The sequence below is a fragment of the Stegastes partitus genome, unplaced genomic scaffold (assembly GCF_000690725.1).
Source record: "Stegastes partitus isolate 25-593 unplaced genomic scaffold, Stegastes_partitus-1.0.2 Scaffold2478, whole genome shotgun sequence".
Taxonomy (NCBI): domain Eukaryota; kingdom Metazoa; phylum Chordata; class Actinopteri; family Pomacentridae; genus Stegastes; species Stegastes partitus.
Window position 1 is genome coordinate 1,536 of NW_007580209.1, and position 27,253 is coordinate 28,788.

At 43.1% G+C, this 27,253-nt stretch overlaps 1 protein-coding gene across 3 annotated transcripts in view; it reads right to left on the reverse strand.

The window, feature by feature from the left end:
- Window positions 1-455: 455 nt before the first annotated feature.
- LOC103375130 (C-terminal-binding protein 2) overlaps window positions 456-27,253 on the reverse strand; it is a 40,928-nt gene continuing 14,130 nt past the window's right edge. For 2 of the 3 annotated variants that reach the window (XM_008305336.1, XM_008305335.1), the window contains 8 exons: window positions 14,816-14,970; window positions 8,854-8,998; window positions 7,919-8,125; window positions 6,471-6,685; window positions 4,896-5,026; window positions 3,912-4,039; window positions 3,712-3,835; window positions 456-2,276 (listed from right to left, as the gene is read on the reverse strand). In XM_008305336.1, the coding sequence (XP_008303558.1) occupies window positions 2,093-2,276; window positions 3,712-3,835; window positions 3,912-4,039; window positions 4,896-5,026; window positions 6,471-6,685; window positions 7,919-8,125; window positions 8,854-8,998; window positions 14,816-14,970 (1,289 nt within the window). In that variant the 3' untranslated portion in view covers window positions 456-2,092. Of the gene's footprint in view, window positions 2,277-3,711; window positions 3,836-3,911; window positions 4,040-4,895; window positions 5,027-6,470; window positions 6,686-7,918; window positions 8,126-8,853; window positions 8,999-14,815; window positions 14,971-26,506; window positions 27,223-27,253 lie in introns of those variants that run through there. The other variant, XM_008305337.1, reaches the window with a different exon arrangement.

Here is a 27,253-nt window from a genome sequence, read left to right on the forward strand (position 1 = left end):
AATCAGCTACAATGTAAAGACCATCAGCCTGTGCAGGGCCTCCTTGTGCCACCAACAGCTCTGACCCACCCAGCCGTGGATACAGGACCACTGAAGGTATCCTTGGATGTTCTTGCACCAGAACGTGGGCGGCGTATCCCTAGGGTGCTGTGGTTTTCTGGGTGTCCATGTTAGAGGCTTGTTTGGGTGCACCTGTGGGATCCGAGGAGTTTGGCAGCCAAGCCTTCACCTTGAGCTCTTGGTCATGTTCCTCAAGCCATTCGTGAGCAGCTTTTGTGGTGTACCAGGGTTGAAAATCAAAACGATGAGCAAAGAGAACAAGCAGAGTGGAGTAAAAAAACTGCAAATACAGTTAAATAAAGCACAATTACATCCACCAGCGTTGTTGCACACAGAGAGGGGACACGGTGTCAGACAACGACGACTTTACAACAAAACGTTCCAGAGAGGCGATCATCAATCAGAACAGTAAGTTTTATTTATTGGTTCCAGCTGCACTGTATGCTATATGTTCACCTTGTACAAGAAACAAATACAAATACTCACACTAAAAACCAAACAATCTGCTAGCAGCCGTCTCTTGCTAACGTCATGGGGCTAAAGGGATGGATGTGACTGCTGCTGTTCAGGGAGGACGCCATGCCTCCAAGAGCCACAGCTGGCTTTCATTAGAGCAGAAAAAAACCCAAAACGAAACGAAACAAACAAAAAAAAAAAACGAAGAAGAAGAAGAAGAAACTATAAGAAGGAGAGGGCGGAGGGTCGGTCACATAAGACTACGGTTATATGAACATTTAACAAGGCAATACAAATCTAACAGGAGTGAAAACCTCGAACATCAAAAAAAATGTACATTTGATATATATAAAAAAACAAAAAAATACCACAATGGAGAAAGATGTGGAGACGTGGAAAGCAGTAAATCCAGAGTTGGTGTTTTTCTTTCCTGTTCAGATTTGGACAGATTCGAAGGTTAATATTTCTTTTTTTTTGTTTTGTTTTTTTTCCTGAGTCAGTTTTTTTTCCCAAACACTTTCATACCTCATTTGTCCTTCAGGTCCTTTGGATGCAAACAGATCATATTTGGGACACTGGTCATGACAATAACCAAATCTCGTAGGTACCTCAGTTCAGCAGAGTTGGGAAAGTTACGACAGCAACATGTAATTGAGGTGAAACACTCAACGTACGATATCTAACCACGAATGGTAGCCTCTTTTTTTTAACTTTTAAGTTCCATTGTTTTGTTTTTTTTTGGTTTCAAAAGGGTTGTTTTCTTATTTTTTTACCTCATAAGCCAAAATATTCTTCCACATCTATCGCCCCGCTTCTCGTCTCTACATTCAGAGGGGGCATCGACGACCGGAAAAACAGCAAAAGATGGAGTCCGGATGTCTGACGGGTACTTTCTCGTCCGCTAAACGCACCTCTAACTGTAAATCCATTCATTTTCACACACTGAAGAACAGAAAAACAAATATTCACTTGCAACAGAAACACAGAATAAAGGATAAACAGAAGAAAGTAAAAAAAAAAAAAAAACAATATAGAACGGGACATGTTTGTGCTGAAATGGGTGGAATTCAAAGAGGGGAGGCTTAAAGGGTCGTCCTGTTAGGTCTTCCTTTAAACCGGAGAGGGTCAAGGTTTCCGTCCTGCACGCGGTTACTGTCGACGTGTCCCAGAAATCAGGAGGAACTCTCCCTGAAATGTACTCGGAAGTAAAGATCAAAACAGAACACTTAAATCGATGAAGAACAAAAACAGATATGGAGGGAGGAGACATTTCAGATCTTCGGCGCATGAGTTCGACGGTCAGTCCCGTCTCAGTGTGGCAGCTCGGGTGTGTCTCAGTAACGTCCACTGTCCTCACTGGGGCGTAGTGGTTTCATACAAAAAAGAAAACGTGTGAAACGTTGCCCGGCAGGCAGTCTGCTGGTAGGTTCAGATGGCTGAAGTCAAGCGTACAGTTGGATGATTGAGTTGGTAGGTTTGCTGGGTTTTTGTTATTTTTTTTTCTCTCTTTTTTTCTTTTACATGGATTTTTTGTTTTGCCCCTCCCCCCCTCTGCTCGGCTACAGCGGCAGCAGTCCTACGGCTCAGTCATGTGCTCTCTCATGGGGTCGCCGTGTTTGGAGGGTTGGTTGGGGGAGGTGGCCTGTGACGGATGGGTACCGGGGGGCAGGGTGTGGGCGATGGGCACTCCCCCGGGCACCAACCCCTCCATAGGTCCGGGAATCCCACCGGGGGCAACGCCCACCACGCCAGGAGGGAATCTGCGGATGGAGAGAAGGCGATTAACGAGGAGCAAACTTTTTAAAAAAATGTCACCATCTTGCTGCTGCTCATGTGGTTTTCTTTCAAAAAGGCTAATATCTGTTGCTCCTTATCGTTACCTTACATACCCAATCAGAACACTAAAATCTAATTAAAGAATCCAAACATGTTGGTGGATTCACCTCTTGGAAACTAAATATCTACAAATGGTGCAAACATGGCGAGGAGCACTGCAGCATGGAGGCAATAAATGAGGATGTTAGGGGTCATAATCTGCTGTAGGGTCAATCACCCAAACTACAAAAGTAAAAAAAAAATATTTAGTTTAATTTGCTCAGATAAATAAACTCTTCTCTGAGATTTAAGATCAGTAAAAATACAAATATTTAGCAGGATGTCTGGTGTAGATTGAATCATCCACATTATAGTCATTCAAACTGCTTCAGTAGAAGGAAACAGTAAGACGCTAACTGCTGCTGAAGCGTTTAAAATGAATCAGCAACGACTTATCCCTGATTAAGTGTCTCCAGTAAGTTAGAAAATCTCTCTCTCTATATGTATTTTATAGTTTGGGTGAATCGACCCTTTATCACGGGGAGCTGAAAAGGGAAACGTGGGTGTCTTATAGCAAATAAAACAACTTGTCATATCCCAGGTGGGTTTGTTGCTGAGTGGTTTTACAAATGCTTACAAAAGTAAAACTTTCCACAATCAGATCTGCCGTTGTTCCCTCCTCCCGACATAACCCCGTGTTCTCCCTCCTCTACTCAAACCTTCCTGCTTTCCGTCTTCATCCTGAAAACGCTACTTATTCTGTAAATGTATAACTGCTTCTTTAAAAAAAAATTTAAAAAAATCAGATCCTGTGAGCTGCAGTTTGTGTTTCAGGGGTGATCAGAGGGGGTCAGAGGGGCTGATGAGATGCTGGGTAGAGTGGGTACAGTTACAGAACATGTAAGTTAGAGTGTGAAGCAGACAAGGGCTACAGGTTTCAATGGGAGTCGGTTTTATTAATGAGGTTATTCATTTGCCCCGGCCTGTCGGCCAGCAGCGGTAGTATTCATTTACCTGGTTGAGAATTAGGTATATAATTTGTCCTGCATTCCCCCCGTTGCTATGGCCTGTACCATGGTTTGGTTCACTCGGCTGTGTGAGAGAAGCAGTTCAGTCTGGTTGAGACAATATAGAGACTGAGAAACCAAGAGCCTAGACTTAACATGGGACAAACTGATTCGGGCCAAGTTCTGTGTATAAACAGGCCACAAACAACTAAACCCAGCAGGAAAAGAAAGTCAGAATGGTTACAAACATACATATGAACACTCAGACTCCCCCTCCCCTCCCCCACCACGGGCTAAGCCTCACTACTGAAGGTGTTGAGATGACACAGGTGATCTCTGTGCGACGCCGACTTCAAATAAATCCACCTCCTACCTGTAGGCGGCACCATTGATCTCAGGGTGAACTTGAGGCTGCTGCTGCTCTATCACTCCCCAGGGCGCCGTCGTAACAAAGAACTCTTTGTTGACGCAGTTTCGAAGGCTGTCAGGAATACGGCCTGTGTCGAGAGCAGGGGGGTAAGTTCAGATATCAAAATCTGCGAGCGTGGGAATGCGTAATAGACGTCTCCGTACCAGTGATGGCTCGGCGGATTTCTGTGGCAGCCGCCTCCCTCATCTCCAGCGACGCCTGCTCGCTGTACCAGGCGGTGTGGGGCGTGCAGATCAGGTTGGGGGCGTCTTTCAGAGGACCTTGGGAAAAACTGGTCAAGACGGAAAAGAGAAAACGATTACAAGAGGAATAAAACAGAAGAGCAGCTTCTACTGATTGTGTTGATATGGTTGGGAACTATTTGCTTTATTTATTATGATGTACATGTATGAAGCAAACCGTGTTTAACCCTCTGAATCATGACATCTTTAAAGAAATCACTACTATTGTGCCATTTATCAGAACCAGAAACTAAAAACAGAAAGAATGTTTCACTTTTCTGCCGTGGCTTAAATGTATAGTTTGTGGTAAGCAGTTCCATTGGGAAAACTGACCACATCCAATCATTATATTTAGTTGAAAGTACTTTATTCAACTAGTTTATGAACAAAATTCCCCAAAACAAATTATTTTTAAAAAGATGTGGGCTCCTCCTGAAGCCACGAGTGACTGCAGCTATCATTCATCAGACAAAATTTCTGAGAATTTTTCAAACCTAGGTTGAGCTGCAGGCTGTGTTTGCACAGAGCAGATTGGACATTAGCATGGTAACAAATTAAAAATGTAGGTCATAAAATACCAAGTGAAGCATCCCAGTTCCATCCAGTATTAGTAACCTCTGTAGGCACTTGGACAAAATGGTGCACATGTTGATTCCAGTTTATTTATATAAAGAAAATCCACTTTCTCAACATTTCTTTTCTTTATTTTAATGATTTACGTCACTATAACAGCATCATACTGAACATTTCTGAGTTCTCTTTACTTCTACCCATGGTTGTAAAAATGCCAAAATGTGCCCAAAGCAAAAGATACCCAGAAAGCACCTCAGAGGGTTAAACAGTGAACTGAATTAATAAACGAGGGACTTTTGCTCAGAAGCTGTTCCAGTTAGAATGTGGAGGCACCTGAAGGGCTCCGACTCGTGGACGTCCAAGGCGGCGCCCCGTATTCTGCCTTCTTTCAGGGCCTGAGCCAAAGCTTTCTCATCCACTAGACCTCCCCGTGCAGAGTTGACCAGGAAAGCACCTTGACGCATCTACACACACCCACAGAGACACAACAGCACAGAATATATCATTATTCTCATAGTAATATTTTCAGAATACAACATGATGCATTTTATTGACGCTATTTCCTTAAATCTCCTCACAGAAGCTCTTATTCACGCCATTTAACAAATTACACTTTATATAGTAAAACAGAAAATTAGAAATTGTAATAAACTTGATTTTTTTCCTCAGAAATACACACAATTGGTAAAAAAAAAAAAAAATAAGTACACAGTTGTGAAATTGCAGTCCACTTTATGTCCTCCAGGTGGCAGCAGTGGCCAAGAGAAAACTAAAAGGATGTTCAATTACATTTGCAATAACCTCACAGTATTTCTTTTTCTTGTGTAATGGAGACAAAAATGAGTTTACACAGCTATACTATGAGGACATTTTGTGTCATTTTGAGACAAAACTCCGGTCTCCCAAAAGCACAAACCCCTTAAATGTTGGGGTTAAAGAGCACGATGTCGTTAGCTTAGCTGCTGATTCATCAAGGCCGGTTAAGTTGCACGCCTGGCCTGGCAGCCCACTCAGCTGGCAACTGTGACTTGGCTGGTCAGTAGCATTCCTTGGCTTGTCGCTGACTGCTTTGTTGGCAGCTCACAATAGGTGTGGTGTGCTGCTCAGAATGTGCAAGTGCACTAATATATCACGGGCTTTGACAAATCAGTGTGCTAGATTACACTGCAGGGAAAATGTTTAGACCGTGTATATGCTGAGACAAGCTAATATTTACTCGTTTTATAGCCCAAGAATGTCAGAATACTTTGTTCTATTTGGGTCAACGTAATAAATTTTCTTACGTAAGACGGAAATTCAAATGTTTTCAACCCGAACATCTCTTTTGTTTGGTTCCCTGCTGATGAGGAACATGCACATGAACGCACTTTGACTGAACATTATCTGCCCACACACACTTTGTTTGGGTCACGCTGCCCTGAAAGGTATGAAAGGACAGAAACTGTAAGTGAGAACAGAATTTTCCTGCCTGCAATAACAACACAAAACACGTCCCCCCCCTCACCACCCACCATCCAACCCCATAAATGAATCCCTCAGAATCCACAGAGATCCTCCAAACACCTGCGCTTCTTTGCATGTGCTTATTCTGAGCATCTCGCCGCTCATTAAAGGGCTGTTTATGCAGCAAGTTGCCAACAGAGGTGGCGAAGATGTGCCGGTGGCTTAGTCAGCTGCTAGTCCGCTGGGCTAACGCTCCACCACCAGCCTCGAGGAATATTAAGTGATGAGACGGAGCTTCTGCTAATTGAGACACGTCAGTTTTTGATAAGTTCTCGACTCTGTCAGCTTGTCAGATCAAGTCGTGTTTAATGCGAGATCCCTTCATCGTCCATCACCTGAGGCTCATGTAAGAAAGCTGATCTGTGGAGCTTCCACTAAACACGCCACCCCCCCATCTCAACACACCTGTTTGATGGTGAAGTCGTTGATGAGGTGGTGGTTGTGTTCGTTCAGGTTGCAGTGCAGGGAGACGCAGTCGCTCTGGTAGAGCAGGTCCTGGAGCGTGTAGACCCGCTGGACTCCCAGCGAGCGCTCCAAGCCGTCCTGGAGGTAGGGGTCGTAGAAGATCACGTTGAAGCCGAACGCCTTGGCGCGCATGGCCACCGCCTGGCCTGAGCGACCTGAAGGGGGCGGGAGATGGAAAGAAAACATTGACTAAAACAACTACTGAACGTGTTCCCAAGAGGTTCGTTCAGACATTCAAACTCATTTTTTCTCTCAGCTTTAATTTGTGCTAATTAAAAACTCTTAGCATGCTAGCCCATTATATTAACTTGGTTTCAACACTGTAATCAGAAGCTTATACCTGACAAACATCAATGTAAGCTTGTTCGCTAGTTGATGCTGGCATTTAGCTCAAGGCCCTTCTGCTTCACACAACTGCTGGTGTGGATGTACACTCTTATTTATATAGGTTAAATAAATGGAGTTAAAGGTGGAGTACGCAAATCTAATCCAACAGGCTTCTAGTGAAATTCATTGTTCTGCTAGCTATCTGTTCTGTGGTTACTAGGGCTGGTTTGAATAACAATTTCTATTCTCTGGATATTCGGCCCCAATTAATGAGGAATATTCCGAATATTTGGGGGTGCTGCGCGGTGGTGGCGGGTGGGTATTCATTCCAACGGGCTGGAAGTGGGCGGGACGCACAGGCGGGGCAGGGGCAGCAGTGGCATCAGCAGTCACCATACTGTTTCCGCCATCAGTAGCAGTGGCGGCCCAGCGAGGGAATATCCGGAGATCAAAATTGATATCCTGATTCCAGCACAGTGAACGAACAGTCAGCTATTAGGCTATTCGGGTCCAGCCCTAGCGCTTACACCCTCATACACAGACTCGACTCTATAAATGGAAAATAAACCAGGTGATTGGGACCGATCCATGCGACCCTATTCTTGCATGTCCCCTGCACGTTTGAGCTTAACAGGAGAAAACAAAGTAAAGAAGGATGGGAGAGGGGCCAGCAGTCCGAATATGTAAACCAGATAAATGTCAGCAGTCTTTTTCCGGATTTAAAGACGCCAACTTTAAGCAAACAACCCGAGGGGTGCACTATGAGGTGAGATTAATGGGTTAGTGTTGGGCTCCAAAAGGCATCAATCAGTTTTTTTATGCTTAGTTTGTTGCAGAGTCTACTTCACACTTGCAGCTAATAGAAGACAGATTAGAAAACTGATTAGTCTATTAGTATTTATTACAGAGAATATTCAATCATCAATAATAATTTCACTTTGATTTCCAGAGTGTCATGGGAGACCTCAGTGCACTTGTTGGGTATCATGTTTGAATTCAAGTTGTGAGTTGCTTCAGATCACTTTCTGCAGTAAAGCCAAACATAAAAACAAGACGCTCACCAAACCCGATGAGGCCCAGCGTCTCTCCTCGGATCCTGGCCGCTCCCGACGCCACCTCCCGGATCTGCTCCACGCTCTGGACCCGCGTGCCCTCCCGGAGAGCCTGGTACAGCCAGGTGTTTCGCCGGTACAGGTTAAGGATGTGACAAAGTGTTGAGTCGGCTGTTTCTTCTACAGCTGCCGAGGGAATATTACACACCGCGATGCCTGGAAAAGGTAAAATGGAAGAGAGAAAAAAAAACCCACTATGAAGCTGAAAACATGACAATTCAAGACACTATTGCTTCAGAGTGTGTAACTGCTGGTTTAAAGAGAGATGATCTGCAGTATTTTTTTTACTAAATAACTGGCAGGGAATTTCTCTTTCTTTATGACCTTCTACAAAATAAAATCACACTGTGTATAAAATTGAACTGTGAAGGATAAGAGGATGATTATAGCTGCTAATTATGCCCACCAAAAGAAATCCATGTCACAGCGCACTGAAATGTAGTCGCGCAAACGACAATAATTAGGATATCACACTAAATCCTGCTCTCATACCAAACATATGCCGAAGGGGCCAAATGGGAATCAGAGGGAGAGTTTCATATCAGTTGGAGCATCTGCTCTGCATGTGCAATCAGTTCCATTACACCTTCTGTTTACAGTTAATAATTCCTGTTACATATGTTGTTTATGTTAAGTCAGTACGGCGAGGAGAGTTTGGTTTGGCGTCCATCCAAATGTGTCCCATCCACGATGCATCATTTTGGTTTGTGTTGACGTATCGAATGCCACCACTTGGTAGACAATGAATGAGCCATATGGGCAGACACGAGCCGTCTTGTTCATTATTCTTGCCGTATGATTACCGTCTGCCTCTGAACGACCTCACTTTTTTTTTTATGTCTACATTCTTCCTCTTCTGCCCGCATCTGTCCCCTCAGCCTCACCGAGCTCGCCGGCAGCCTTGATGTCGATGTTGTCGTAACCGCTGCCGATGCGTATGATGATGCGCAGCGCCTTGAACTTCTCCAAGTCCTCTCTGGTCAGGGTGATGGTGTGGTACATCATGGCCCCTACGGCCTCGTTCAGCACCTGAGGGACATCACAGAGGATGAGGCATCACCGACATCATCATCACCATCACCATCATCATCGCCGTTTACATCAGCATTTCCTCGGCAATCATTAGCCACGTTAGAGACGGACGAAAACAAAACATTTTCATTTGCATTTATATTGTGATCACAATGTCATTACTGCTCTTAATCATTCTCATCCCGACATCGATATTCAGATGGTTTTTCCATGTATGGCGACTTGTTGCAGCCAACACGAATAGGAGCGGTTTCACCATCTCCCATTTTCCTGGACCTAAGTTTGTGTCCGTTATTCTTCATCTAAATGCAAATGGATTGTTTATGTGTGCTCTAAAATATGAGTGATTGTCTGTGTGTTTACTGTATAATGAGTGCTTGCCAAAGCTGGTTTTTGTCACATTCCATTCACTCAGACTGTATGCAAACAAGGTTAGAGTGGATGCAGGCAGGACAATAAAGTAGACTGACAGCTGCAGAGAAACCCAGGGAGCATAAACAAGTAGCTGCTGCACGCCGAGGCTGTTAAATAACCGGTTTAAATTCACAACCCGCTAACTGAATTAACCTAACCGAGGCAGATTAGCATAGCCATGAATTTCCATATAACATTTTTATTGAAGCTAGCGGTAGCGGGGAGCTGGATGCTAAACTCAAGGTTAAAGCTCTCCTCATGCATTAATCTCATTACTTGAGCGAAGCCGGCCAGAGGCAGGCTTGGCTGGAGACGATGCTGGAAAACGACACCGAATCACTGCACACTGTGCAACAGGAATAAAAAAGCTGAGAGCAAGTTTATGTGGGGTGGAAAAACTGAGCGAATGGATTTTGCATCGTGTTAATTAGCAGTAGCTGCGTTAAAAAAGTATTCTTCTGTAGTTGGCACGCGGCGGTGGACGAGTCGTGAATACCGCAGAGCAAATAAAGCCTGAATGTTTTATGATTCCAGTCTGAGAGCAGATTAAACATACGATATGTTTATTAGTGAGTTCGAAGGTGCTAGAAGGTGCTCTGGCTTTCAGTCTTAATGCTAATTCAGAGATACAGCGTGTCAATTCCTGAGCTTCTGAGGTGCTGTTACTGCCTATTTTTCTAAGACAGGCTGCGTTCACTGATGCTAAGCTAAGTTAATCACCTGCTGGCTCTGGTGTCATGCTTCCAGACATGAAAGCAGCACCAGCGAGAAAAGAAAAAAAAAAAAAAGCAAACTTCACAGAATTCCTTTAAGATTGTGCTCAGATGCTCAAACAAAAGCTAATTCAAGAGATGATTTGATCACTTTTCTTTGTGTAATTTGCACCTCTCATTGTTCCATCACAGGGCAGCGGGCTTCAGAAGATGTTTTTGTAGTCGGGAATTGTGGTTTGTCATGAATTTGTGTGCAAAAGTAGCAGCCAATTCGAGGAGATGGAGGGATGCATGAGACAAATACAACAAAAAACTAAAATTAAACCCACAATCGTAATTTTTTTACATTTATTACTCTTAAATGTGAAGATGGATGAAACCACAGATGTTTGGTTAAAGCATGTTCAGTTCCAGCTTGTTAAACGTCCCCTCTCTCTCTCAAAAAAAAATCAATAAATAAATAATAAGAACTTCTCGTGTTGAAGGTCTGACATTCTCCATTTCTCCTTAAACACTATTCTGTCCTTACTAGTGTCCAAGTTAAACACACAGTCATTTTATCAATTACATCCACAAACACAGTTGAGTGTTAACCAATTTTACTTTGCACTAAAATAGCGGCACTTGATATAAAAAAAAAAAAAAGCTGTGGTTACCGACAGAGCGGTGCCAAACACACTTGAAAAGCACACCACTTTGTATCTTTCTGCAATTCACCGGGTCTTCTTTGTCTTTCCAAGGACAGTGCCGTATCAAGTTAATGGACCGTGAGTGCTCTCTAATAAATTTCTTTTAAAGTGTACTCAGCGGGAGCCACAAAATTTTTATATTTTTTTTTCCTCGCAGGTCACCACAGGCTGCCGGTTGCACGGCGAGAGAGCACGAACTACAGTTTACACCGATTCCTTAAGTGACGGATCTCTTAATAGCTGCATCTGCTCACTTGCAGGCGCTGCATGCGGAAAAGACAGCAGAGCGCTTTTGTTTGCTCGCTGCGAGTTTGTTTTATATACTTGTGTGTGAACAGCACTTCACTGGCTGAAACCACTGAGGTTGTTGGAGTGTGTGTGTGTGTGTGTGTGTGTGTGTGTGTGTGTGTGTGCGCCCCATCTGCACCCTCTGCTGTGTAGTTACAGTTGTGGGATCGCTGCCAACCTCTATACTCCCAGAAGAGTCCTCTGTGTGTGAAATGTATTCACAACATCTTGCTGGACAGAGATCTCTTGTGTGTGTGTGTGTGTGTGAAGAAAAAAAAAGACCAAATATCAAGTATTTGTTTTGCATTTCTTCCATTTAACTTACAAATTCAAATCACAACGCCGGCATTAAAGTGAAACTGACAACGTTTTAATTGTAAATGAACAATGACGAATATTTTAGAGGATTTGGATTTGAAGTCTGTTCATTGGCTGATGTTGGTCTTATACAAATATTGCACAGGTTCAAATTACACTTTTTTTTTATGATACTGGTATTTTCTGACTACCAAATTATTTCACAATTTTTGCTTCTCCACCTGGATAGTTCTTCTATGATTAAAGCACACCACTGAGGCTATTTGGTGCAGTTTTATTAAATAAATGACAACGAGAAACATGTTAAGTTTGTCATAATATTCAGAGTTTTAACACTAAGTAGATTCATAAAAAAAAAAAAGAGGAATAGCTTTTTGAATAATTGCAGATGGTAATGAATCAATTTCATGTTGAACTGTTAGAAAAGATGTGTGAACAAACTACACAGTTACATTAAAAACTAAGATGAACTGCTCCTGACAAAGTAACCAGGCTTTCCTAAAAAACATTTGAGGTTCATCAGTTCGTGCATGAAGTCCGTTTATCCCCGATACCCATGAGTTTTAAATGTTTTACTTTTAACCTGATATACACTCCTTTGATGCCTGTCTCCTGTACACCGTCATAGGATGGATATCTGAGGTTTTATACCACGTCTGGTTTACACCTGTGGTGCGAGCAATATTAACAGGTTTTAGGATGATGTTTGCTTTAAACTCCAACATGTACTCTCACCTAAAGACTTGTAGCTGCTATGTTGTTTGTCGTTTCCTCATATTTAGTTTCTTCAGTGATAGTTTAGCGATGCCTACAAAAGTAGGTACAGTATGTATGAGTGGGTGTGACTGGAGAGAAAATGTGGAAGGGTAGAAATATTATAAAAACTGCAGATGTCTGTTTTAATATGAAAGGTCATGCATGCAATAACAGTATCTTATCAACGGTAGCCCACCAGTTTGAACCACTGGGGGGAAAACCTAAACATGCAATCATTAATTTTATATTTAATCATGCCTTTCAGTATGTTTCTGTGTTAAACGGATAGAAAAAAACAACAACATGTTGATATATTGATGACGAACAAGATGTAAGTTCAAACAACTTTAATTGTAATGTTTGTAGAACTTAAGACATCATTAAAAGCAAAATGTCTTGTTGGTATCTCTGAAAAAAACAATTGAGAGTTAAGTATGAAGCCAATCAGACTTCATCAATGTTGTCTTTGTTACCCTAACTCAGTATTAGAAGTCTAAGTCAGATATATGTACAAACAGTTAAAAGTTACTCTTGGCGGGAATTACTTCATGTTGTAAGGCAGCCAGGTTACAGATTATTTTAGGTTAAAGCAGCTTTTTCACTCTTACTGTTAGAGCCATTTGTTTATGTGTTGTTCAGGTCATTCCCTGATTGCCACAGTAGGTGGCGTACTGGACAGCAGCACATTGAAATGTACAAATAGATGAAGAGGTAATTACTCCTCAGGTGTGCTGCCTACCAGGAGAAGCAAACAGTTTCTGATCGCCGTTTAGAGGCAAATCTTTAAGCCTTTTGCTTGTTTTCATGCAAGTTATGGATGTAAGTGTGTGCACAGCGAAGGCTGTAGTGGTACACGGTGGTAAATAAACACATCTTAAGCACAAGTCCGCAGATGTTTGATTTACTGCGTGGAGCCGCCGCATGACGACGTGTCAGTTACATATCTCGGTACCAGCCCCTCACTGTGGCTTAGGTTGTTTTTGTTTGTCGAATCAAGTCACTACATCTCCAGTGTGTATGTTGTGGGATATGCACTGACAATATAATACAGAAAAAGATGCATAGGGTTATTTAGAAATCATTCAACAATACTGGATTGGTAACAAACCTCTCAGCAGTGTGTGCAGCACATGTAGCAGAGTCACAGCCGAGCAAATGGTGGTTCAGAGTCAAGCTGTGTCTTAAGCAGCTAACTCGTTTGTGACACATTGCTGTTAGGTTAATAAAACAAATCATGTTCCTTTTTCTAAATAACTAACATATATATCAAGAATAGCAGCAGATGTGTCGTTATCAGAATTTTTTTCCGCCCTAAAATCTGCATCGGCCTCAAAAACGCAGCCTCGGTCGGCCCTCTAATTGATATAACATGAAATGGAAGCCTTCCTACTCTCTTTGTGAGTGTGAAGACAAAAAACCCTCCTGCTCCGAGTGTAAAATAGCTGCTCACTGGCTCCAGTGTATAGACTGTAAAATAAGACAAATGTTTCACCCACTCTGGCTGAGAACAATTATACTGCATTTCTATTACCAGCCTCCTCCTCCTCCTCCTCCTCCTCCTCCTTATTTAACAAAGCAGCACTGGAGCACCCGGTGGGATTAGAGTCCGTGATGAAACCATTATAGCTGAACTGGGAGAGTGGAACAAGCCAGTGGGCTGAAATATTATTAAAACATTACAGAGGAGGAGACGCAGACGGAAGAAAGAGATGATTCTTCTTCACCGCAGTGAAAGCAAATAATTCAGGGAACGCATTCAAAGTTCATCCTCTGTCGGCATCACAGCGTGCGTCTGCTTCTGCATCAGAGTTCCTGCAGATACTGTCGCCGCCGTCACAGCCGGCAGACTGGTGGTGCTGCAACATTACGTGGTCTGACACGTTCTGACACTTATTCTAAACATGCATTGTGTGTTAAACTCACCAGGTGTCACATTCAAATGTAAAAGTCTGCATTTCTTATACACTGAGTTTGTGGAAGAGGAGTTAACTCTGAGAGAAAACTGTGAATTCAGATTGCTAGTGTGTGCACTTGTATGATTTAATTGCATTTCAACTTTGCTTTTAATCGTATAAAATGTTCTTTTTTGTGCCAGTCAATCTGTCGTTTCTCAATTTGATTGGATTCCAATGTGTAACATATGGTTTTTTTCCATGATAATTATGAGACTGAAGCTCCACATGTCGGCCTTGTGTTTAGAATATTTCATTACAGATATGGGAAGTCAGTATTTACATCATTTAATTGGCATATTAAGACAAAAATGGAAGCAGTATGTGACTGTAGGAATCCTTAGAAGCGATTCAAATATTCGGGCCAGTATGGGAAGATGCCTATTTTTTTGACACGTCACTGTTTAAATTCTTTTCATCTTTTTTTTATATTTTTCTTGGCTGACTGGTGAGGCAGATTTGAAATGTGGAGGCGCTCTAATAAAGGAAACATAAAGCTGAGAGCAACTCAGTAATATCTAATTAAAGTTGATGAACAAATGCTACTCAAACCTGCTTATAAATACATCAAGTGTATTCTATTTGAAGTTTAAAGGGCAGGTAAAAGTTAAATCCTGCTTTTTCCACCAGAAAGAATTCAAAAAACAAAAGATGAAAAGGGGCGTCCGTGATCTGCTTCTGTACCTTTTCGTGTATCTCCTGCGTGGACTGGGCGTCGCAGAAAGCCACGGTGGCCAGATCTTTGAGGATGGGCATCTCCACGGTGCAGTCGCGCCCATCCAGCAGCGCCACCAGGGGGCGCGGGTGCATAGGCCCATTCATAATCTGGGGCCGAATACCTGCAGAGAGACCAAGACAAGAGGGAGTTAATTATTTATGTCTGGCACACACAGTCAAGCGAGCCGCAGAAGGAGCAGCGAAATGTAGGATATTCATCCCGCAGCAGGAATCGGTTACCGCCTGTTTTTTTTTGCCTAAATCAGCGGCACGAACACACCTGAGAGGGATCGATACTCCTAAACTTGACTCTCTTCTACTTTAAACCGCTGCCATCATCTCCCTTAACTGGCAACGCCGGTCGATACATCTCACACACACTCCTCTCTTCTCTCTCTCACCCACACACTCAGAGACACACCAGTGATATGACTACCCCCATCTCTCACTGTTATCCACACTGTTACCAGGCAACAGGTCCTTTCACCCCATGAGGTCATCACCTCCATTATCCTATCACCGTACAGAAGCCGGCAGGCCTTCAGTGCTCCGCTATGTGTGTGTGTGTGTGCACTTTCGACGCCCTTTACACACTCATCCTGACACCGAAGCGAAAAAAGAAAAAAAAAAAGCATCCACAGTAATTTAATTTAAACTTCGTCTCCAGGTTTCTTGTCTTGAACCGACTTTGTGATCTTCGTGTCTCGGTCCTCGCCGGTTCACGGAGTCGTGGGACAAAAGTGAAGAAAAAAAACTGCTGGAAATTTTAAGTACTTCGCTGATTAAAAGACCAACTGAGTGCTTGAGTTAAATTACTCCCCCCCGCCCAAAAAAAATCAATAGGATGCATTCTTTAGGTGGTTAAAAAAAAACAACAGTGTCGTATTGAGGAAGAAGAAGAAGGAAAAAAATCTGACAGTGTGGACCCAAATTCAGATTAAAAAAAAAAAAAGAGGGAAAAGGAGGGAAAAGAAAAAGGAGAAGGGGGGTCCACACACCACCACTCTCTGGCTCCCTGCTGCCTGTTGTCATGGTGATTAGAGGATTTGGGCAGGATTATGAAATATTTTATTTAGTGGCATCTGCGCTGCTGGAGAGGACATCCAAGCCTGCTCGCTCTGTGTCTGTGTCTCTAACTCCCCCAATTTTGTTTTTTTGGGAAGCAAGGACAGTGTTTGTGACCTCCACCACGACAACACGCTAACATGTGTACTGTAAACAGATCAGATAAAGTTATGGGGAAAAAAAATAAATAAATAAGGAGTTGCGTGTTAAAAAAAAAAAAAAAAAAAAGCGTTTCAGTTCTGCAACCCGTGGGCTCGTTTTCTTTTCCTAAATGGTTATTACCGATTCCAAGTTTTAGGAAGACGTCCCTCTGAAATTGTATTTTCTGGATCGAACGATTTAAAAGCCCCGAAAATCTATTCTCTCCATTAGCTCGTTACTATGCATGAAGGGATCCCACTGAAATGTTTCAGTTAATTTTTTGGGGAGGATTTGTGTTTTCTTTGTGCTGCCGGTCTGAGAAGGAGAACGTCTATGCGTTAATCTAGCATCATATGAATCCAAATGTGATGCTTTTTGTTTAGTTTTGAACTTGAAATTTGCATATTTCCTCATTAGCTCATGAATATTCAACACATAAATTCATATAATAACAGAGCTACATTAAAGAGTTGCATGTAAGAGAAAGATAACTTGCAAGTCTTCAATATAAAAATCCCATTTTGCACATTTTTTTGCTCAGTGAAGGTGGTTATGTTTTCACTAATGCTGCTCTATTTGTTTGTCTGATTACACAAAAAACCACCAGGTTGAATTCTACAAAACTCATCGGAGAGGTGGAGTGTGGCCAAAGGAACAATCCATTAAACTCTGGTGCTGATCCAGATCTTTAAAACTGCAAGACAGGCCACCGGCTTGAGTGCCCTCGTCGTCTGGAATATGAAAAACAAATTCAGCCTCACAATATCTATGATTATTCCAAATATATTGTGTAAACTCTAAGTGACGAGAAAGTGTTTTGAACTTTTACAGCTACTAAACTTTAGGATGCAGTGTTTTACAGAATATGATTTTACATTTTACACTAAATAAACAGCACGGATTGTAATTTATGCACCGTTTGATGCCGTTACACACACACACACAACATGGAGAGCAACAGTCTACCTGTTCTAGAAACATCAGAGAGAAACGCAACCAGGGGATTAATTTTAAAAAGGAGCTTAGCCGTGTATCATTAATATCGCTGCTCCGACAGCCTGTGTTTTTATAGGGTTAATTAATTTAATAGCTGCTTCCATCCACCGCCGAGGACGGCATTCAGACGGCTGAGGTGTGTGAGTTCAAAACCCATACAAGCCGAGGTGACATGAAAGGTTCACGACTCGGACAAGAAGAGGAGGAGGAGGAGAGGGATGAAGGAGAGGCTGGTGGTGGTTAAGAAAAAAACACTGGGGAGCATCAATATCTCTTAAAGTCAACATCTCGAGTGTGAGCATTCAATCAATGTTACATACTCATCAGAAAGAATATTATTTAGAACGTTTCTCTGGAGAAAACAGTCATTTTAATGCAAATATTAAAGACAAAGCTGCGTTACAGGTGATTTATACCCCTGCTCCAGACTAAAAATCTAAATATTTCCACCTCTGCTGCTTTGATTTTCGTCCTCCTGTTAAAAATCTGCTTCCTGTGAGTTTCTAACTTTATCAAAGTGCAACATGAACCCGTTCCTCGAGCCCCCCTGCTCAGCCAGGCCTCCGCTGCGCAGCTTAAACCTGCAGATTGATTATAATCTGGTAAAAGCTGCTTGAAACTTTATGGACTTGTTTGGACGAATTGAAATTCTGTTAGTTATTACTGACCTTGTTGCGCTGTCACTTTTAAGTTATTGCTTTGCTTTTATGTTTTACGCCTTTGCTGGCTTTGCTCTTCGCTGCTCTGTGTTAATTTTACGAGTTTTAGAACAGATATATAAGACATTTTATACCTCCATCTTATAAAACTGTTCGGAAATAAAGAGCTTATTTTTTTTATTATTATATTCTGTTATATGACAGCCATTAACAGTGTGATTATTGTGTGGTGCTAAGGGGGTATTAGTGAAGGAAAATTCTGTATAAATGTGCAGAAAGCTGTGACACTCTATTTGATTTGTGAATGTGTGCAAGAATAGTCAAATATAGTGTGTAAATTTGAATAACATTTGTGCATATGACAAAGATTCTGCACAAATGCACTCAAAGAAAAGGAAAATAGTCAGTATTTAGGTTCAAGAGCACAAAATAATTCTTCATTTCCACCTGAGGCACGTGACCTCAGACACTTCGAGTGCGCCTGGTGATCCGTCTGCAGCTGTTTTTTTTCTCCTTCCTGACCTCACTACAGGCTCACCCTGCCAGGCTGATCACCTCACAGTGTGGCCCAGTAGCAACACATGTTCCACTGGTGATTTTAACCGTGACGTTGCTGAGCTGTAGCGGTTGAAGCTGTGCTAGTACACTAGTAAGAGCCTGTGGGGGCTACAGAGAGATCGCCACACATTTGAGAAAAGCTGAGACGCGGCATGAAAGTAGCAAAAAAACGACAAGTGAAAAGCCACACATTTGAGGCATCCCAGCATCTCAGCTGTAAACAGCCTCAGTAGCCGAGTTGCTGGTTTGAATCCTGACCTTTACTCCCCTGATCTCCTCCCCCACATCTCCTATCCTATCTCCACTGCCACTCAGGCAACACCTGAGATGCAAACGCAGAAACGTGTTTTTCTTATAACAGTTTTCACTCCAGATCCAATTTGTTGAATGCATATACTTGCCTTTACGCACAAAGAGTTCATTTGCAAAAACAGATAAATCCATCCATCCATTATCTATACACTGCTTAATCCTCACTAGGGTCATGGGGGGCTGGAGTCTATCCCAGCTGACTCAGGGTGAAGGCAGTGGACACCCTGGACAGGTCACCAGTCTATCACAGGGCTACACTTAGAGACAGACAACCAAGCACACTCACATTCACACCTACGGACAATTTAGAATCACCAATTAACCTCAACATGTTTTTGGACCATGTGGGAGGAAGCCAGAGAACCTTGGATAACTCCATTTTTATAGATTTTCAGATTTTTTTGTTTTGTTGTTGTTTGCTTGAGATAATATCAATCAAACTAAAGTTGAGTGGATTTAACAAAAATAGAGATAACTTCAGTTTGATTGATATTATCTCAGGTAGACGATGGAAAAGTGGGTTTTCTGAAGGTTTCTGAAGACAGAGTTTGCAAACGAACTGTTCACACGGACAAATCTTGCTCACATGTACAGTCTTACACACATTTACTAAACTGATAACACTGATATCTAACTATACATTTGCAGAGTCTTGTACACGTTCATAAATCAGACCGCACGCATCTGAAAACTGAGACACAGTATATAAATATATCCGGCTTTCAGAAAGCTTTCTGTTCCTTTACTCTGAGTGTAAGCTGAGAGCATGCATTATTGTCACTGGATGGACTCGTTTTGTGTGTGTGTGTGTGTGTGTGTGTGTTGGTTGTGTGTTGGCGAGGCAGCTCTGGGGAGAAGACTGCTGCTTGTGAAACACACCTGTGGCTCCACAGCTCTCCCTGCGCCTCCTCATCACTCTCCCGCTGAGTTCATAATCACACTGAAACATACTTGTATCGTGTCACAGTCACGCACACCCCACCGCTGCTCAAACACGCACGGCGTTGTGCGCATGCGAACAACGAGATGAAAGGGCACAATCGCGTTCTTACAGTGTACACACACACACGTATAAATAAAAAGCAGCTGGCGGAAAAAAGCAGCGTCACTCGAAGGAAGTAGGTCACAAAGCTGTTGATTAATTATTTCCTGGTGGTTAATAGCCCTTCTTCGGCCTAATAAGGCAGAACGTGGCATCGCATTTAACACATGATGAATCTGCAGATAATTAACACTTAACAAGGCTGTTAACGCAGGTCTTAATGGCTCGGAGACCTGGCCGCTAATTCGAAGGAGATCACTAGCGCTGGACAGAAAGAGCTGAATCTCAACTGTAATGAAGGGAAGGTTCAGACGGTAAGGAATCATACCGCGTGTCCGTGAAGAAAGAACTCTGTTTGTAAAGTGTTGAATCCCTGCAAGGATTGTCTGTCACATCGAGGAACTCCAAACTCTGCCGGGAGGCTTTGAAAGGCATGTTGTCATAAACAACAACCCGGCAAAATTACACAATTTGTCACAGCCGCAAACTGTAAAAACAAAAAGGGTTGCCTGATTTTCAACATTACAACAATCCTTGAACTAATCGCGGTATGATGTGCTGTTGGTGTTTAAAAAATGATTCAAGTATAAGCTTAAAACTGTAATTTTTAAAGTTCTTTTACCCTATTCAGGACTTTTGGACCCCAGGCCATTTGGTTTAGGTGACAGGTATTGTTTTATTATTTCTGAAGATGTTTTTTTTTATACATATAAAAAGAGGGACATTTGTCATGCATTTGGAACCAAAAATACGTCAACTTATCAGAAAACTTATTAAACATAGTATAAAAGTCTCTAATGAATACCAACAAATATTTTGCATTCTATCTTGGGGTCCAATAGAACCAGAAAGACCTTCTATGTATGGCAACATGAGAGTCCTGAATGGGGTTAAGTAAAACACTTCCATAACCAGATTTTGTAAAGCACAAAAAAAAAATCACAACCGTGAAGTCATTCATGACTCAACTATGACCAACAGTCCCATGACTAAAATACTTTACAGTAGTGATGCACGATATTAAAATTTCTGGCCGATACTGATATCCGATATTAAGATTCATGATATCGTCGATAACCGATATTACCAATGTCGATGTTCAATTTTTGTTCACACCAAAAAATGAGAATAAGTAAGCACTGTGAGAAAACTATTCAAAAGAAGCCCAAGTTAGACCACATGGTCTTCTTTACTATGTAACAAATGTAAAACACATTTTAACATATTTAACGTGCAAATCCAGGAACATTTAAGTGAAATCATCTGTGAAATAGCAGCAATATCAAAGACGAAGGCGCTAACGTTAGACAATCATCGGCTAAATTTGTTCATTGGACCGATACCGATATATCGGAAAAAACACTAATATCGGCCGATACCGATGTGGTCGCCGATATATCGTGCATCCCTACTTTACAGTGGAACTGGGTTGAACTGCAGACAGAGTTTACACAGAGCAGAGAGGAGAGTTTGAAACAAATCAAAGTAGTAAAATATCTACACTATGTGGAACTACTGTTTTTTTCTAGTACTGGTGATAAAATGATGAAAATGATGAGCAAGCAGATTACAGGTTTTCCCATTTTTGGAAAATAAATAATCAAAGAAATTCAATTTTAGTTGTTTTTTGTAGTTGGCTTTATAACTGTGTCATACTGCATGAAAGACACCTTCGGGTTCTCTCTGTTTGGTGGCGCCACGGTTGTGCTCTTTCCATCGAGGGCCACGACTTTACACTGCGGTGAAAAATGACACAACGTGACGGGAGCAAAGAAACGCTCGGAAACTGCTCGGAGTTCAGAAGGTTAATGAGTTTTAGCGCTTTAATCTTTAGTGTCACATTTGCAGAACTTCCCACCACTCTACATTTAATCCTGACAGTGCAGGTCAAGCGCAATCAAACAATCGCGAAAAAAAAAAAAAAAAAACAGCGACAAGCTTTCACGGCGACGGAGAAATCTCGCTCGGATGCGGGGGCTAAGTTGGCGACACGAGAGGACGCTTTCAAGCAGGTGCTCTTGTCTTGTATATGCGCTCCTTTATTCGATTTAAACAGTTCACCGAGCTCACATTTCTACAGAGGAATTCTCTAAAACGCAACCAGAAATCAACCTCTGTCAGGATAAAGGTAAGAGCGGTATCCGCTGGCCGCGCTCCAGCTCGGAAACATTTTCGAGGGATGCGTTTCAGACGCTTTACAGTTAAGACATTTGACCTCCGCTAAACGTTCTGTCTTTTGCCAGTTGTTTTCTTCTTTTTTTTTTCCCAGCAAGTCGAGCAGTTTCACTCAGACAAAAGGAAGCTGCCTCATCTGCACGCGCCCTTGTGAAGATAATGCCTTTAACTTCACTATACATCTGATCATAAATGTGAGGAGGTTCAGGGGTCTTTTCATGCATACTTTGATGAGTACGATGTGGCGCTGACCTCTTAAACTCTCCCACAAGACACCCACAAACATCTTTCCTCTCTATTGTGCTTATTTCTTTATTCTAGCTGTTACGACTTGAATCGATTTATATGTTTTGAGGAATGGAACTTCCCGTATTTTACGCCGATATCTCGGCCAGGAATAAAAAGATATTTGCATGATATCGTTGACGATATAAATACAGATCAAACTTTAAATAATTAAAGCAATAATTAAATTGGACAGCAGATGATTTTCACTCAAAGTCGATAAACATTAAATTATTGAAAACAGGTCGAAACACTTTTCTATGTTAAGCCAATAACGCTGCACACTTCTCATCAGCTCTGGTAGCGACGTTGCTTCCCTGTACGTCTCATTCATTCACTCCAGGCTTCTGTAAGCCACATGTTGATTACTACGAGGCCATTATTGGTCCTTGTGGAATATAACAGAGACTCAATCAGCTTGTAGCTGCAGACGGCTGTAATAACAGTCATCTGTATAAACGTAAGCGGTAACGTACCTTATGTTTGCTGATTTTACGTGATTAACTTGAGAGAGTTGAGCGCTTTTTTTCTTCTTCTAATAATTGCAAGATGACAATCGGAGTTACGTCGAGACCTCGAATTAGCTCGTTTGTAATCATGCGAAAACAAAGCTTGTTCTATAGAGATCATAAAATAATTATTCTGCAAGGAAACAAACGCCCTACAGCCTCCTTTTGCATTCATATGGCGAGCTGTGGGTTTTTAATAGCAAAAGGAGCCCAAAAGGGAGAAAATAAGTGAGTTTTATCCCAGAAAGCTGATTGCATCTGTTTGCTTTTCTTTGCTACACTTTATATTTCTATCCATCTATCTGTGGTTCTTTCTCCCCCCCCTCCTTTCTCCCTCCCTCGGTTGGGTCAGCATCCGCCTGGGGAGTTTGGCAGCAGCTTGCCAGCCGTCCCACCCGTCGGCCAGACCCAGAACCTGGACTCTGGGAAACACACAAGCAGAGCCAGAACTCTCGCTTGTCCAAACATCGAGTCCCACCCAATACCAGACTCGCTCTTAAGTGGGGGGAAAAAAATGCACCGCGGAGCCGTTATTCAAGTGCCTATTTGCTGTTACATAAACTTCTGCGAGCAGCAGAAACAACGTGATTAAAGACGGTTTACATTGGGGCTGTAAGATATTTTGGCTGGTAGTCTTTGGGATAAAAATGCAAATGGCCCGTGCCAATTTCCTGTTATTGTACCCAAAGTATTTAGCATAGCACAACAGCCAGCATTGTCTGTAAGCCAGCGAGTAATAAAGACACAAAGCCAACAGCTTGACGGACTAAATCTGAGAAGAGTTCAGTGTGACAGCAGATACGGAGCGTGATCCAGTGGAGGTCATGTGTTGTTGCATCCCTCGGGGGGTGGAGAGAGAAGCTCGGACGGACTAAAGTTGATATCATCCTCAGCCAACGCTAATCACAAACTGGATGATTCGTCAGGAAGTATGAAAACTTTTGGCAGAGCTGGCAAGAGCGTACTCTCAACCACAAATGGATTACAGATGTTCCAAACTAAAAAGCCTTTTTGGATTCTGACAACAGAAATAGAAGTCATCTTTTTAAATGTTAGAAGAAGAAGAAGAAAAAAAAAAAAAGGAGCAGAACTCATAGAAATGTGTCTCTCCTCAGTGAATACGATCTGGTGTCTAATTCTCTCGTTTGGAAGGGCTGATCTTGGAAAAGCAGCTCAGAAAGCTCGGCTGCCAGACGCTGTGAGTCAGAGTTTTCAGAGGGAGAAGGATCATTTCCTAAATAGAGCGCAAACAATCAATGAAAGAAAATAAACCCTCACTCAAACCTGTATTTCTCCCCTCGGATTTGGAAACCGGTCTCGAAATTGGCGTTTAATAACATCACACTACATCAGTTATCTTTATTTCTCCAGCTCTGTTTGCTGACGGATGGTGCGCTCTGGTTTGTGCGGTTTCATGGATATCCAACATGCCTCGGTTGGTTTACAAAGACGATTTTATTTGGAAGTTAATGCACTCCCCTCAGATTTACTCGTGGCTTGTTTTTTTTTTTTTTTTTTGAGGTCGCTTTGAAATGTAAATGGCGCACTCCGGGACTGCGGAGTTGTATTAACTTACCTGCACTATTGTGATTTCATGAATAATTTCACTGTGTTCTCTGCCATCTCAAATCTCTGTGAATAGCCTTCGGAGACAGTTTAGTATCCTCACTTATACAGAGGAGTGACACAGTTTGGAGACCCTCTGTTACAGCCTGACGTCATCTTTTAAACCGGCTCTAAATTACAGGTGACATCTTTCATCAAACCCTCGCCACCCATCAGCTCATTCTTTTCACCCTCCCGCTGCCCTTTCCCCTCTCCATTTCCCATCTCCTTCCCCGCCTAATAGTCGCGTGAGGGGGTGATGAAATGCTCCTAAATTGCTCGAAACCGGCGCGGTACATGTCACGGACGCTCCCACACCGGCCCCCGTATCAGTGGAACAATAAAACTGCAAAAACAAAAGGAAGTGAGGAAGATTTTCCATGGCACGATGATGTCAGGGACACAGAGGCGGTCGCCGAGTTCACAGCGAGCTCTCAGAGAAAAACTACTCTGCAGTTGACGCAGGACCAAAACGGGCTCAACGGGCTTAGGACCAACAGCTGGTTCTGGTTACCTAGCAACTCCCAAGCTGGGGGCCTCAAGTGATGGGATAGTCCAAGAGTGAGGGGAGGGAGGGGAGGGGAGGGACCGAGCTGATAACCCAGTGGGCTTCCTTTGTGGCAAGTGCAGCAGGGAGAAAGAGGAAAAGCTTCATATCAAATCTTGCCCTTGCAGCTCCGGCCAACCTGGCAACCCTAAAAAAAAAAACAACGTTTGGAGCTTTTAAGGAGAGGGGAAAAAAAAGGGCCTGAGCAGAAGAGCCACAGTCGATGTTTCTCTGCGGCATTTTTTCGACAAGATATCAGAAACACAAACACGGTGCACACACACACACACACACCGAGGCTGAGTTTGGCTGCACTTAGTTTCACACACACCCACAGATGATAGCCGGTAATGATCAGCAATTATTAAGGATGTCACAGATCTTGTTAAACAAAATGTTCAAGGGCATTCGCAGCTCTCGATGCCAATACAACTCCCCCACCCCTCCACTTCTTCTCCTGCCGTTCACGGACGTCCACTTGCTACTTGAAATATAAAACAGCAACTCCGTAACCGTGCGTACATGTTAACAAGAATCCGGCGCCTGTGTTCTTGGGAGTGTCTGCTTTCTTGAGTGTGTTTACGATCCCCTGGCATCTGTAGAAAAAGAGGGGAGGTGTAATCTTTTCTTTGGCATTTTCTTTGGCCTCCTCCAGGCCCCCACCGGACCCTATCAGCGCCCGGCTACGCTGCCGCCACCCCGGCCTGTCTCTTGTTCCACTATGTGGACACACAAAGACATTGTTTGTCCTCCCCTCTCTGCCTGCTGCTCTCTCCCTCCTCTCCCCCCACCGCCGCCACCCTCCAAAGTTATCACCACCCAAACGCTCAGCCAGAGGGGCGAGGGAGGAAGGAGACAGGAGGGAAGAGAGAGAGAGGGAGGGCGAAATTACATGGAAAAGTGTCGGAGAAAGTCGAGTTAGGAAGGGGAGAACACACGCTGACATGCAGACATCGCAGGAGGTGCGGGAGGGAATGAAGACGAGCGTCCATCCTCTTTAAATGTTGTCTTTTGTGCTTCTCCAGCGAGGCCCCCAAACAATCGGGGAGACAAAAGCAGCTGTCAGTGCTGATGAACAGCGGACAGTGCACTCTGGCTGCACTTCACACACACAAACCTGTCCAGTCCACAGCGTCTGTCACCAAATAAATGCTAAACTGAGGACACAAAATCAAGAAAGCATCCACACGCCATCAGCTTAAATGCAAAAAGATGCAACAGTAAACACAACCATCAACAACAACAAACGGGAGGACAGTATGGACGTAGCTGCTGTGTTTTGTGCTGCAAACTGCATTTTCAACACAATTTGTTTTTAAGCGTCACTCAGATAAACATCAGAAGTAAACACAACGCAGCAGCGTTCACACGCCGCACCACGCGTTAACCTCAACACACAGCCGCCCCCCGTGCCCAATCTTCTGTGACCTCTGACCCGACAAATGACAACCCGTCTAATCTCGCCCTGCTGTCGCTGCCGAGGACCGAGGAAACACCGACACATGGGCTCGCTCGCCCTCGTGCACGCTCACACACACACACACACACAGTTTTCATGACACACTTCATTGCAAAAACATAAGAGGCTCATTAGCCTTAAAGCCAAATCCAAGTCCCTGCCCCCCACCTCTCACCGACACACCACAGATTTTTATTATTATCCTTGATGAGTGCACACACACACAGATACGAACACACACACACACACACACACACACACACACACATATACAGAGACAAGACAACGTGAAACATGCTCCTTGCCTGGAAAATGCTGTCTCCACATTCTTCAAATCAGGTGCTGCACATGGCAGAAAAATTTGTACAAAAATGTAGTGGTGAGGGAAAAAATAAATAAAAAAGAAGTGGGCGTTGGTGTATTCTCACACAGTATGCCCTGGGGTTATCCTCTCCTCTCCTCCCCCCCCTCCAGCCTCCCTCCCTCTCCTTCGCTGCCTCCCCCCTCCTCTCCTCGCTCTCCCACTTGCTTGTTTCCAAATCTGTCCTCCTTCGTCACCTCACCCCCAGAAGTTCCATTTCCCTTTTTTTTTTTTTCTCAGACGACTCTTGCAACAACAACAAAAAAAAGGATGGTGGCACAGGAGGGCAGTGGGTGAGGGGGAGGACAGGAGAACTACGATCGTCACTCCCCCCACCGGTGCAGTTTGAAGCGGCGCCTTCAACTCCTTTAAATCTCCAGAGACGAGGAGGTTAAAAAATAAAAAAAAAAATCTCTGTTCGTCTTCAATCAGCACTTCTCGGCGCTCTCCTCTTTCCAGCCAGATCACTTGTATCTTTCTCTCCTCAGCCCTCTTCTCCTTCTTCTTCTTCTTCTTCTTCTCCTCCTCTCCTGCTCCGTCTCTCTCTCCCTTCACAGCAGGTTTGGGCTATTCATTCAGACGTCAGGCTCACTCCGTCAGCCTTTTGTTGCAAGTCACAGAAAGACGGAGAGAGAGAGAGAGAGAGAGGAAGGGGTGGAGGGGGGAGAGAGAAAAATGGAAAAAAAAAAAA